At 41.2% G+C, this 14,186-nt stretch overlaps 3 protein-coding genes across 3 annotated transcripts; 2 read left to right on the top strand and 1 right to left on the bottom strand.

Annotated features, from left to right (window-relative positions):
- Positions 1 to 18: 18 nt before the first annotated feature.
- On the bottom strand, positions 19 to 3,171 carry GCK72_018020 (uncharacterized protein; the record flags this gene model as incomplete). The annotated part of the gene is made up of 14 exons (XM_053732354.1): positions 19 to 333; positions 406 to 542; positions 593 to 815; positions 864 to 912; positions 999 to 1,126; positions 1,172 to 1,375; positions 1,420 to 2,002; positions 2,049 to 2,134; positions 2,180 to 2,284; positions 2,328 to 2,492; positions 2,537 to 2,632; positions 2,679 to 2,811; positions 2,862 to 2,953; positions 3,010 to 3,171. 14 exons carry the CDS (start codon positions 3,169 to 3,171, stop codon positions 19 to 21), a joined length of 2,478 nt encoding a protein of 825 aa, XP_053581267.1.
- Positions 3,172 to 10,721: 7,550 nt separating this feature from the next.
- Positions 10,722 to 11,629, top strand: GCK72_018021 (uncharacterized protein; the record flags this gene model as incomplete). The annotated part of the gene is made up of 3 exons (XM_053732355.1): positions 10,722 to 10,833; positions 10,933 to 11,050; positions 11,503 to 11,629. The coding sequence occupies 3 exons, from the start codon at positions 10,722 to 10,724 to the stop codon at positions 11,627 to 11,629; spliced, it is 357 nt and encodes a 118-aa protein (XP_053581268.1).
- Positions 11,630 to 12,329: 700 nt separating this feature from the next.
- On the top strand, positions 12,330 to 13,538 carry GCK72_018022 (uncharacterized protein; the record flags this gene model as incomplete). The annotated part of the gene is made up of 5 exons (XM_003114182.2): positions 12,330 to 12,368; positions 12,419 to 12,579; positions 12,629 to 12,852; positions 12,902 to 13,074; positions 13,290 to 13,538. 5 exons carry the CDS (start codon positions 12,330 to 12,332, stop codon positions 13,536 to 13,538), a joined length of 846 nt encoding a protein of 281 aa, XP_003114230.2.
- Between the last annotated feature and the right edge of the window lie 648 nt (positions 13,539 to 14,186).

Consider the following 14,186-nt stretch of genomic DNA (forward strand, 5'->3'; position numbering starts at 1 on the left):
ATCTCTAAATCCTAAAAGTCAGTGAGGATGAGTGGGAACATGTGCCTTGGCATTAGTTGCGAAGGACCTTATGATTATTGGGAGAATGATAAGTCCGTGGAAGAAACCGGTAGCAACAACAAGTACACTCGTTCGAGCAAACATTCGAACTGCAGATGATGGGACCATTAACATGACAACAATCGCAAGAAGTGTAGATGACCCAGCCTGGACGACTGGCCACCCGATTGCACCCATTGCATCTTTTATCCTTTCATCAGGGTCAGAGTGCTCAGAACGGTAAATTCTATAACCGACGTGGGTTGCAAAGTCGATACATTGTCCAATTGACATCTGAAATCCCTTGATTAAATTAATTGTGTAAAAAATCGTGAACACAACACGTGTTCTAAAATAATAACCAACCAAAATATTGACAACAGTAGTTGGATCCAAGTCAGCTCCCCACAAAGAGAGGAATCCGGCCGTTCCAATATCCATAGAAATCAGAGTACAAACAACCCAGAAAACAATTGAAGACTCAGCAATAAACAGAATGCAGACTGGAAATTACTCATATTTTCTAGATTGTTATCGAAGAAAACTAACTAACCAGTGATCAAAGTCAAGATAGCTGTTCCGAGAGATGATAGAATTGTTGATTGCAATTCCAACATTTGGTCACTATAAAAGTTGTTTTCATCAAAGACAAGAGCTTCGAATTCTGGATATTTTGATGTAATATTTCTCCAAGTCAGAAGAAGTGATGTTCTGACATTCCAGTCGGATATTTTGAATGCTGTTGTGAATACGAACTTCTCAACTTTGGTACCTCCCTGAAACATGAAGAGAATATTTTAGAAAAAAAATTAATCAACACTCACTTTAGAATTTTTATCGGGCGTATCCCAAACCAGATCAGTATCCCAATGGCTGTTGAATGAGACTTGAAGAAAAGACTTCAGAGTTTCATAAAACCTGAGATTTCATATTTACACGGATATCAAAAACTAACTCACTTAGAATCATCCTGGAAGAAAAATTGGCGATAATTGTTAAACTCAGAAAGCCAAAAATTGGTTGAGTTTGGACCCATGGAATATGGAGTTGATTCTAGTTCATGCACCATTTGAAGCATCCTCTCGACCTACAAGCAGACCGTTTTTCTGACTTTCATTCATATTTTAGATACCTTCTCAGGATTTTTGCTGAAATCCGGAGCGTTGTTCACGTATATTCTTCCAATCAATCCTTCTGCCCAGATCTTCTTTTCAGCCAGATGGAGATATGGAATCAATGGAGAGTCATCTACAACCAGACGGGATGGTGTTAAATTAGGTATTAGTTGTGAGCATCCATAGAATGAAACAGCGATGTAGACTACATACAATATCAGCTAAAAATATTTTTCTTACTGAAATCCCGAACTGAAACACTTACCATAACAATTCTGACAGAAGGACGACATATAAACGGTGCAAAAATGTTCTCGAAGAAGTATCTCGTGGGAGATATCGCCTGTTCACTCTTTCCTTTCTCGATTTCCGCTCTGTCACACCGTTTCCACACATAAACACAATGATATCCAGCTGCTTCTCTTTTTGCACCCATTGCCATGACTGCAGCAAAGAAAGTCAATTGATAAAACCAATCAAACATGATAGCAACACAGATAAATTTGCAGAAAATTGCGATGGCTGGAGTTGTTGAATAAGTACCAATTCCGAAAGAAAGAACCGATGTAATTGAAGTCACTGTGATAGCACTTCCAGCTTCTGCTAATGCCAACGCCATTCGCTTTTCAGGTGAAAACGTTTTCTTTGTATCTTGCCAGGCTCCCAACATAACATAAACATCGTCTACTCCAATGGCCAGCGCAATGAAAGGCATTACAGTAACCTGATTTATAAAAGGAACTCCCAGAGCAAAAAGTAAGCCGAAAGCTGACACAATAGCCATTGATGATACAAGAATTCCGATCATAGCCTCGATTGGTTTTGATGTTACCCAGTTGTCGGTCATGCTGAAATCATTTGATTGTTTTCAGAGAGAAACATTGCGAAGCTCACCATGAAGCTACAGTAAAACAAAGTAGAAGAAGTACAGTGAGTGAAATGAAAGGCATTGTGTATGTTGCGTTTTTTTGCATTTCGTCCTGTAAGAAATATATTTTTGTAATGTAAAACATTGTTTGGCATACCTTCAAAATAGACAAACTGAACATAGAAGTATCGAAAGCGTCTTGATTATCTAGTACAGCAGTCAGTGCTTGCTCGAAAATTTTTGACATTTCCTCGGAAGTGTGCTACAATTTTTCTTGGTTTTCAGTTGAGTCTGATCTGGCTTACCTCATTGTATGCCGGAATCTGATAGACAAAATGAACCATATCAATGTATTGAATTCCTAATGGACCGCCTGTTTTTACTCCATAAAAATGAGTTGGCAGGAAGAATTTATTGTCGAAGAACTTCATTGTTGGGTATTCGATTTTAATTCGAGGGTCTTTGCGGAGCTGAGAAATTTTTTTGGGAGAATGCTATAGAAAAATATAATTACCTTTTCACTCCAAAATGTGTCAAGAAAAATGGTAGCAATAGTGTTGCTGAGTTCACATTGCTTCATTCTCGAACAAACTTCTTTTCCAAAATTGATCTACAAAAACTCGATGCAGCGAGAACATTTCAGACGAAAAACTTACAACTTTTCCATCCACCTGTATTTCCATCTTTTCCAGTACATACTTGTTCAATTGAATCAGTTTTTGTGCTAAATCTTTTTTGAGCAAATTCTTGTCTTCTGATTTAGTTTGAATGGTGATAGAGACGAATGAGCTGAAATCAATATATACAGAATCGTCCATATATGATTAAACTAGACTTACTTATTTTTTGAATCTCCACTGAAATCTTTGTGGACTTGATATTCAACACGAGAAAGTGAAAGTTCCGGGGAGTATAAGAATCGCAAATCATCCTGAATTTCTCATTTATCCTATTACGGAACGGAGTGCCATCAACAACAAAACTCACTTCAGTTCGCATATTTAGTACTCCAAATGAGAAGATTATGGTGAGAATGAGAGGTCCTAGTGTGAAAAGACGGGGACTTCGGCATATGATTAATCCATATTGATAGAAACAATTGGCTAGGAAATCTTGGAATAAACCAAGGGGATTCCGAAGAAATCCCATTTTGAGAAAATCTGAAATTCCTCAAACACGTGGCTGTTTAACAAAAAAGTGAGAGAAAGAACATAAAAATAACAAGCAGAGGATTTAGTTCAAAGGTAGCGCAAAACTTTTTGTGGACTGTGAGAAGCAAATAGTGAGGAGACGATAGGAGACGCGGGAAAGATTGGAAAAAGGAGAGGGTGTGACCTTGTTTCTGCTGGATTGAGTAGTGGAATGGAGACGTCAGACATACGAATCTCCCGGATGACGACCAGGGAGACACAGGCGCGAAACTGAGAGGAAGACCGCCCGACGTATGGTAATTGGCGTTCGGAAGAACGAAGAGAAAACGGAAAATGTACGCGCATCCTGACACGATGAGAAGTGATCGATGGACGTTGCAGATATCGGAGACGGCGGGAGAGGAAAAGATGAGGCGTGATGTAGCAGGAGAAGAACAATCAGCTTCTTCTTGTTCTTCTTCTGTGTATAAAAACTGAGTCATTGATAGCTGTGAGATGACGACAGTTTTAGGAGATAAAAACGCGAGGAAAAGAATCTGTGGTTTGATTTCGATTCTGACTTGCGGGGACATGATCGACAAGCTGATTCAAAAACATTGTAGCGGGGAAGTGATCGTCTCACTACAGTATCTATAAAAAATTTCAGATACTCAACCACTTCGTTTTTCAATTGCAAAATATTATTTAATTTTTTATCAAATAGATTATTTCCATTTCCTTTGTTCATTTGTATCAACTAATTTCTTATGTCTAAATAAAGTGTGTTTTGACTTTCAGTTATCTTATTATTCTTCAAAAAACGGTCACCGGATCTATACCCCCGTTTTTTAATTTCCGACCATGTAGCTTATGAACAGCAGTGTTTTGATTTCTCAAACTCCTTCGCTTCTTATTTTTTCTTTTATTTTTCTCTTTTGCTGCTATCAGCCTCAATTCATCGGTAAATGAATAATTATGACAGTATTTATTACGTTTATTTTTTCCTCGTTTTGCGCGTCAATCAACGGATCTTTTATTGTAAATTCAAACGTAGTGAAATCAAAAAAGAAGTTGTTAATCCGCGTGAAGAGGCGGTTCATATTGTGAAAATGTGTTTTGAAATTGAGATACATGTTTTGAGTCATGAAAATATTCACACGTCAATCCCTCAATTGTTTCATCTGGTTATAAAGAAAGTTTTTAAACTTCTCAGAGCCTTCTTGGGTTTCAGTTTTCTGTGTTTTCTGTCTTCTTCATATTTTTCAGTGGTGTTTCAGCATGTTGATTATTTTTCTGGTATGTAGAAAGGCTCATTAGAAAAGAGATTCACGAGAAAATCAGAATCATGCGCAATCTGTCCTTGTTTTTGTATGTCGAATTCTACTCCCATTTTGCTCATTACGATAATATCTTACGTGTAGATATTCCCCCTAATTCTGTCTAGGTCATAGTCCTTTTTGTCAAAAACAAACCACACTTTTTTTGTGTTCTCATTACTTCGCTTTCCAATATTGTATCTGAATCTTTGCTCTTATTTTTCTGTCTAGTGAACGTTTGATTTCTAACATCTCTTGAATCATACTAAATGATCACCTACTTTTTGTATTTTTATCAATCAGAACGACACACGCATTAGACCGCAACTGATTTTCTTCATCTTTCTCTTCATTTATTACAAACCATGCCATTCAGCATGCTCCTCAACGACATCCAGCTCACTGGGCTCGTCTTGTTTCCAGTTGCATTACTTGGAACAGTTTTCAACTGGACTGCAGTTTTTGTCATCCATAAACTGCAATCATTCAGACAATCATTTGGGTATCTCTCTTCCGGTCAAGCGTTTGCCGATGCTATCCATTCTACGTTTTTCATGATTTATTTCTGTCCAATGGTCATATCGTAAGTTTAGTCTTCTGAAGAATCGGGTCTTTTTGGTTAACATCATTCCGAGTGAGAGCACAATCTACAATATCGATCACAACTTTATGAAAACACAAATCGTTGAAAACGTAATCAAAGAAACTGTACATCTAAATTCTTTTTTCAGAGGGAGCGAATTCTTAACCGAGTATTCCAAGCACTGCGGTTTTATTCTGCTGTTCAGCTACGAGTTATCTGTTCAAATCCATCTTGTGATCTCTCTGAATCGCTTTTTCGCGGCGTGGGCTCCGTATCGTTACAAGATAATGTTCAGCAATCGGAACACAAAAATACTTATTGTAATTGTGCTTATTCTCACACTTATCTCCTCTTTTACCTTCTATGAAGTGATGTGCTCTCTTGAGTACAGTCAAAAAACTGGATTCTTCTTCTTCACCGACACTCCACTCTGTAATGCAATTGGTTGGTACGCCGACTTCTGCAAGTACTTCACTATCATCATAATCATTGTGATTTTGGACATATCCACAGTTCTCAAAGTGCGAAGTATAAACAAAAAAGTAAAACAATCCAGATAATCTTGTGGAATTTTCTGAAAGCTCTCTCATTCAGGTCCAAACAAGTGTGGATTTGCAAACTACTCACAGAATGTCTATCAGAGAAATCAACTTCTTGAAGCAAACAATCTGTCGCGGAATTAATAAGGTCTTAATTCACGACCTCACAAACACATCAAAGCCACACCGAATCCCTCACCGATTCCCATAATCTCCTAAGAGGACAACACACTTTATTATACAATGCTCTATCCCGAACTACGTGACCCGTGACCCTCCCTCCTTGGACTTCTCCATTCTGCCATCCCGTGCTACTTCCGTGACCTTGACCTTCGATGTCCCGCCGATAACGATCTGCTCTACTTTCGTCTGCATAAAAGGAAGCCGGAAAGCCAGTCAAAGCACTCTTGCTCTCTACGAGCCCGCCGTTCACTACACGTCAAACCCATCCGGATTGCCCGATGCCCTCGATTCCCGATATACCGTCTCCCGTCGATGGCTCCAGCATGGACGTGGATCCAGCGCCTCCAGCTCCATAGACCGCCGAGAAGAACCCAGTGAAGCCCTCTATTGGTTAGTAGTTCTTGTGTTAATAAAGTTGTGATCTGTTTACTATTGTTCTCGCCATTCTTCGCCAGCCGTCTGATAGACGGCGGCACATGGTGCATCGACCGTGGTATTCAACCCGTTGGTGGCGAGAATTTTAGTAGTACGGAGATCACTCACGCTCACAGTGGTATCACTTCCACACTAACCCACATAGAGGGCAGTACAAGAGTCAAGAGTCACATACCCCGAACACCTGTCTACACCTACGCCACACGTTCAACACTTTCTTTCAGCTCCACAAGCTCCCAAGGAACCACGCAAGGTGACGGCTCCAATGGTCAACCGCCTGGTGGAGAAACTAGAGGAGGTCGACAAGAAGCTCGACATATGGATCAAGGCCGGGTCCAGACGTCCACACACACACACTACTGAAGACGGCAGCCTACCGAAGAAGATGCTCCCCCAATGCATCTTCTGCCACGGCCAACACACGGCGAACAGCTGCTCCGTTTACAAAACATCGGAAGCCCGTTGGGCACGTTTAGGCGTGCTCAACGGGTGCAGACACTGTGGCAGCACCCATCACCTACCGTCTAAGTGCTCCAAACGCGCAAGAAAGTGTTGGACTTGCGGAGACCCACATCTGAGCGCGATGTGCGTCTCCACCAATACCGCTGCACACCCACCATCCGCCGTCGACGAACCTTCAACGTCCGTCTACACTGCCCAGTCATCCATGTCAAACGCGTCGACAACAACCAATCATTAAGCCATCGAACTCTCGAACTCCATTCTAGTGACCTTTATACATCACGAATAAAACGCTTAAAGTGAATCACCTCTCTTTCCCCTTTCCTAGCAGGTAGCATAATGACAGCAACTCTATTACATATGGCACAATTCTGAACAATTACACCGTCTCCCTCATACTATTCCACTGAACCACTGCCTAGGCGTCTATTCAGAGCAGGCACACTACCACACATGGGCTGCGCCAGTTAAGCGCACGCATATTCTTTACAGTATCTCGGTATATGTTGCGGAACTGCATAGACACGAGCACGACACCTTTTATACACAACCTTGTTGGAAGTTACATAGATTCAGTTGTATCCAGACAATCCTGCCAAGGGCCCAACGGCAGCCAAAGAAGGATATAATGACCACTAGTAATTCAATGATTCTGCACACGTGACAAGATATACAAGTTCCAAGCTCGAAGAGCATACTACGGCTTGTCAATGAGCGCCATGGCCAGCTCATCAGAATTATTGGTCTCGAGAGACTTGGAAGCGTTCGCTTTCCGGAGATTCTGACACGTCTCTGACCCGTATACAAGAGGATAACCTCTAAGAGACGTTAATATACACTCGCGGGCTCGAATCTACGGTGATTCGAATATGACTACATACCAGTCCACACTATATACTAGCCAACACTATACAACAGTCCCCACTACAAGCCATCCAAAAGTAATCACTAAATGGTCAAACATTTCAGACCTACGCTCGACCCGTCATGGATCTACTTCTCGTCGCAACAGCAAAGCTTCAAAGAAGAGCCCCGGGAAGAGTGGAAAGTCGAAGAAATCCAAATCGTCATCTTCATCCGCGAAACAAAAAGCCAGCTGGATCAACCTCGGTCCAGCTAAGAAAAAGTTCACCGACAGAGCCAAAAAGACCGCTCGCCTCATTAAAAAGGTTCAGTCTACACTCAACGACCCCCACCAACCAAACACGGTTGGCATTCTCCAAGCTAACCACCAAAAGCTTTCCAACCAGTGCTTGCAACTGAAACAATCGGATAGCGAGGCCCTCGATCTCGTCTTGCAACATCCGGCACTATGCTCCAACTCGCAAACTCGTATCAAGAATGTGTTGGAACTCTGCAATCACATCAAAGAACGAGAGTACCCAACCTTGATCAAAGAACTCGAGGACCTACTCAAGCAAATTGAGGCTATGCTACAGGACCTGGTCCAAACCCAACCTTTAGCTAGTAAACGTACCACTAATGACATCCCGATCCATAACCACCTAGACGCATCAGGCATACATTCCATTACATCAACCCAAACCGACAACAGTCGTAATTCCGCGAGTTCCCAGGAACCACACCAAAAGGAACAAAACCCTCAGCTCCCCACTACCACCAACACAGGAGGTCACTCATCCACGGAACCAAAAGGTCCGGTCTTGTCCAAGATTCAGTCAGACCCGGTTCCAGTAGAACCCATCGTCTCTACTAGTGATCTAGCACCACGAACTGCCACACATTGTCCCACCACAGACAACGCTCTGCCTCCTCCGAAGGCATACAGTGAAATCGAAGCAATGTTTTCGAAGTTCAGCAAGCTCATTCAAACCGAAATCACACAGAGATTCGACGCAACAATCCAGAAAATGGATGGTAAGATCGGAAGGTGTGCCGAAACACAAGATGCGCTCTTCCAGTCTTTGCAAGCAATGCGCACAAACCTCGAAATAGTCCAAGATCAGATGGAGCAGCAACAAACTCCAAACCGCTTTGATCAATCATTGGAAAGTATCGACGCACCGCTACGTGGTCAGGACACAACACAATGGTGTCTCAGCTCACAGAGTACAAAAGCCCAAAACAATTCTAACTCAGCCCAAGCCAAACTGGAGCTTCCCGACTATACGGAGCCAGTGGTGCAGAGCCCAAGTCCCGTTCGGCACTCACCAACCACCCCTCACGGAGGGTACACCGCAGACATCAACACCATTCTCAATACCTTGAAACCATTCTCTGGAGCACCTGAGCATTACTCGTTGTTCATCACACGATTCAATTCCCTCGTTCATAACAATCCTGCCATAGACATCATCATGAAGCAAAACATCTTGATAATCCTACTAGAAGGCGAGTCTAAAGAGTTAATTACTTCGGATGATTTGTCTGAATGGGCGTACAACGACCTCCGCACAAATTTGGAGGACGTATACAACACAAAATTCGATCGGCGCAAACAACTGATGGAGACTTATCGCGATCTTCCGTTCGATCAGACAGAATTTGACCAAATGAACAGAGATTTGATGAAGCACATATGTACAACCAATTCGCTCCAAAAATACGGGATCTCCATCAATGACCCATTCCTCATCACAGGTTTAACACGGTCGGTTCGCAAAGGGTGCACCACCTGCAAAAGACGCCACGGAAGGCCATACTTTTACCCATTCGCAACGAGTCTGCCAGCCGTACGCACCCAATCATGCCGCCCATTTCAACACACCGGGTTGGACTACTTTGGTCCAATCGGGCACAAAACAGACACCGGTCAACCAGGGAAATTATGGTGCATGCTCAACACCTGCTTGGTGACGAGAGCAATTCATCTGGAAGCCGTAACAGACAACACAACGTCAAGTTTTCTCCTCGCAATGAGAAGATTTGTAGGCCGCAGAGGATCCCCTAGAACAATTATATCCGACAACGCACCGTCATTCACACTAGGACACACTATGATCAATGCTGACATCAACACATTGATCAATTCAAGTCAGACACTAACTTCGTATCTAGCATCCAAAGAAATCGAGGTAAAACAAATTACACCGTTCGCTCCATGGCAGGGAGGAGTATATGAAAGGATCGTGGCCATAGTAAAAAACATGTTCTACAAACACATAGGCCGACTCCAACTGTCATTTTTGGAAGTAGAAACACTTCTAGTGGAATGCGAAGGGATCATTAACAGCCGACCAATCACGGCAAATCCCATCAGCATTTCGGATTCTGAAGCAATTCGTCCGATTGATTTTATCAGTCCACAAGCACGACTTTCGTTCCCAAATCACCTGGAACATGCTCCAGGGACTCAAATTGGCATCACCGAAAAACAAACACGCGAGTACCTGAAACACCTCGACAATATTCGACTCCAACTATGGGACCAATTTTACAATTCCATGTACACAAGCAATCTGGCTCCAACATACAAACCACACTCACACTGTACAGTCTCCCCGAAACGGGACCACGTCGTTCTAGTACACACCCCAAACGTTCCACGCTACCGATGGCCACTGGCTAGAATCACGGAACTGATCACATCAAAGGATGGCGCAGTAAGATCAGTAATCTTGCAGTGTAAAAACAAGCTAATTGAACGTGCCATCAACCAGCTAATACCACTAGAATTGTCTAATGACGATTCTCAACCTGTCACACAATCAGTGGCTTTGGATCACACCAGTGCTACGAGCACCTCTCGCCGGCCCCCAGTGTCGCGGAATTAATAAGGTCTTAATTCACGACCTCACAAACACATCAAAGCCACACCGAATCCCTCACCGATTCCCATAATCTCCTAAGAGGACAACACACTTTATTATACAATGCTCTATCCCGAACTACGTGACCCGTGACCCTCCCTCCTTGGACTTCTCCATTCTGACATCCCGTGCTACTTCCGTGACCTTGACCTTCGATGTCCCGCCGATAACGATCTGCTCTACTTTCGTCTGCATAAAAGGAAGCCGGAAAGCCAGTCAAAGCACTCTTGCTCTCTACGAGCCCGCCGTTCACTACACGTCAAACCCATCCGGATTGCCCGATGCCCTCGATTCCCGATATACCGTCTCCCGTCGATGGCTCCAGCATGGACGTGGATCCAGCGCCTCCAGCTCCAAAGACCGCCGAGAAGAACCCAGTGAAGCCCTCTATTGGTTAGTAGTTCTTGTGTTAATAAAGTTGTGATCTGTTTACTATTGTTCTCGCCATTCTTCGCCAGCCGTCTGATAGACGGCGGCACACAATCTTTCAAGGGTTTATTTTTGCACTGGAACTCGTCACATACTTCATTTTGCCGGCTCATCTCTCTAATAAATGGGCTATTTTCTTCTGCACTTCGTTCGCATGGGTTGCTGTGCACGCACTCGATGGGTGAGTAATTAGGGAATTAGGCAAATTAATCGAGTCAACAAGATGTGGGAATGGTATTTCAGCGTCATTATAATGATATTCAACCCTGAGTTCAAGAAATATCTCTTCTCTTGCGGATATTCTCATATTCGTTCTATAAGTCATCCATCACAAGCAACTCATACTCAGGCACTCGACAGACATTCTTCGTCTAAATTTTAATGATCATTCAAACTTCATTCGGCTCTTATCCCATTTTTGTTTAATAAAGTGTACAATACCTGGCGTTTCTTTTGTTTTTGAAATTGAATTCACTTTCTAAATTCTTCCAGCAAAATAATAAAACACGGAGTGGAAGTGACTGCAAACTATGGGGAAACTTTTATTGAGAAAAAAAGGTGATTATAGGAAAAGAAAATTTCGATAAGCTATATATCAGATTCAATAGGGGTAAACTAAAAATATTGTTTCAGAATTATCATTATGGCCTTTAATCGCGAATTCAAGACGTATCTCTTCTCGTGTGGATATGATGTCTTTCATTCGACAAGTCGTTCATCGCCGGAAGATCTCGACAGAAATTCTTCTTCTAAACTTTAAAAATGATTTCTGTGAACGTCATTCAGCTCTTATCAGGTTCTTTCTAATAAAAATTGAATTTAGTTCTCTCAACCTCTTCAACACAAAATCAGAACACTACAGAATCAATCAAATTTTTTTTTGTGATTTCTGATAGATATACTGTTGTGACGTTCAAATTATTCCGGGAAAATAAGTTCTTGGTTGGAAAATATGGACAATTGGTTGGCATTTGTATTCTAAAATAATACTCGATTGGAAAATACTGGATACGAAAAATTAGATATAAAGATCTGTGAACTGAACGGAACGGCAGAGAATGTTAAGTGCAAACTGGAACACCAGATTAGAAAATTTGCAACGTCAGAACTGTACATGCAGCCAGATGTTACATACAATTCAAAAGACTTGCGTAACGATTGAGCAGACATCACAACTTCTGCAACTAGAAAATGCATAAAGTAAAGCTTAATGTTATGAAAACGTCGAGAATAACTTTGTTAAACTTCACTCTTTCTGATCGAATCAAAATCTTTTTGATCCTTGCTCCAAGAGGAATGAGGAAATTACATGAGTAGATTCTAGACTGAACTTTATTTTTACCGAATATATGATTAAGTCGGGATGCCTTGTCGGCAGCTGTCTCGTGTGGTAATAACATATTGGAGGTATAATTATACTGCGCTCGATATTTAGACGTGATTTTTTTCTTATTTTGTAAATGGAAAACGAGACGTTTCTTGGAGCGTTTACTCTAGTTGTGAGTTTACTTCTCTAGTTATTATGTTTCCTATTGATGTTTATTTTCAGAGTGGAATCTTCGGTTGCTTCACAAACTGGTCAGTTGTACTCTTTTCAAGTAGTGTGCCCTCCTTGAGGAGCTCTTTCGGAGTTCTCTCTGCTCATGGCTCATTCGCAACAGCTATTTATTGCACAATTGCTGTATTCTGGATAGCTCCGTTGATGCTAGTGTATGTAGTATCACCTTTTTGTGAGAAATTCATATTCATTCATTTTCAGAGACATTGACTGGTTGTTGAAGTACTCGCATTATGCTGGATTTGTACTATATCTTTGTTATGATTTAGCTACTGAAACTCATCTTCTAATATGCTTAAATCGATTTTGTGCTGTGTGGTATCCACATAAATATCCAGTTTTCTTCAGTACAAACTCTTCATTTTTCCTCTTGGCCGCTTTATGGATCTTCTGTGTACTCATCAGTATCACAGTATTCCCATTGTGTAAGTCAACTATAAAAATTATAACAGAATGTGTAATTTTCATTTTCAGCTGGGTGTCAAATGTATTATGAGAAATCCCTCAATACTCTGGTCTATACATTTACTCCCGAATGTCAAAAACTTACATTTGTCGTTGACTTTCAGTTGCACATGATTGTAGTTTTTGTCATGATTATATTAAATTCCCTCACTTTTTATCAGTTCAGAAGGCAAAACAAAGCTGTAAGTGGTATCAATACACAACATTTAGTGAACAGAAACCTAATTAGAAAACTTTTTAACTCAGTTTGTGAGGCGTCAACCAGCAGTAAATCAAATTTTATAGGTCTGATTTCTAGTTTGAAACACATCACTCACAAAATATAAGAGAATACCGCAATTAAACTTATAGATTTCTTAAAACTCTACATTGCACCCAAGTAATATTCAAATTGCAGGTTTCCGTCACTCTGAATCACGCGTCATCTCGACGAAAAGCAAAATCGGAGCGGAACTTTCTGATGCAAACTTTTATTCAAGAAAGTGGATATACTGTTGCACTTCTATCGTACTTCCTGCTAGTAACAGTCATCGAAAATGAGCTTCTTCGTTTTATAATCATACTTCTCCCATGGTATTTTGTTCATGCTTTCGAAGGGATGGTCACCATTCTCTGTAATCCGGAACTCAAAAATATATGCTTCTAGAAATGGAGATTCTGGTTCGTAACCTCCAACTTCCGGTTGAAAGGCAGCATATTTTTAGTTTTTAATTTCAGCTTCGATGCACCCGACCAACCATCGAATACTCGAACTGTGGAAGCATGGAGGTCAACGACATCACGAGTCTCTAAATTCTAATTTTATGATTTCTATTTTCAGATTGAATGGAAAAGAAACTACAAAAGTTAGCGTTGTTCAGCGGAATAATTTTTTCATAATTTTCTGAATGTTGTATCTGATTTTTGAGTAGCGGGTTTCTAGGTAAATCGAGTAATAAACGGGAGCTTATTCATTGTTTTTGTGCAATTCGATGTAGTGGAAATTCTCGTAAAAATGCTGGACATTAAGTGTTTCTTCTAGCTTGCTCAGACCGCCCATGCTCCGCAAAACACAATTTTCGTTGATCTACAATCTACAATCAATTCCAACAGTGAAACTAAAAACAGATGTTTCTAGTTAGGAGAGACTGATCAAACACTGAATCGTCATTTCTGATTCATCTCAGAACTCTTTTTGAATCTCATTTACAACAGTAATCAAATAAGCTGGTTGAAAATTCGATTGTCTCACAGTTGTTTTCTTTTTTCAAACTTTTCTCTTCATTATTTTGGCGTCGAAAGCAAACCACTTGTG

Source organism: Caenorhabditis remanei, chromosome V (assembly GCF_010183535.1).
Source record: "Caenorhabditis remanei strain PX506 chromosome V, whole genome shotgun sequence".
Taxonomy (NCBI): domain Eukaryota; kingdom Metazoa; phylum Nematoda; class Chromadorea; order Rhabditida; family Rhabditidae; genus Caenorhabditis; species Caenorhabditis remanei.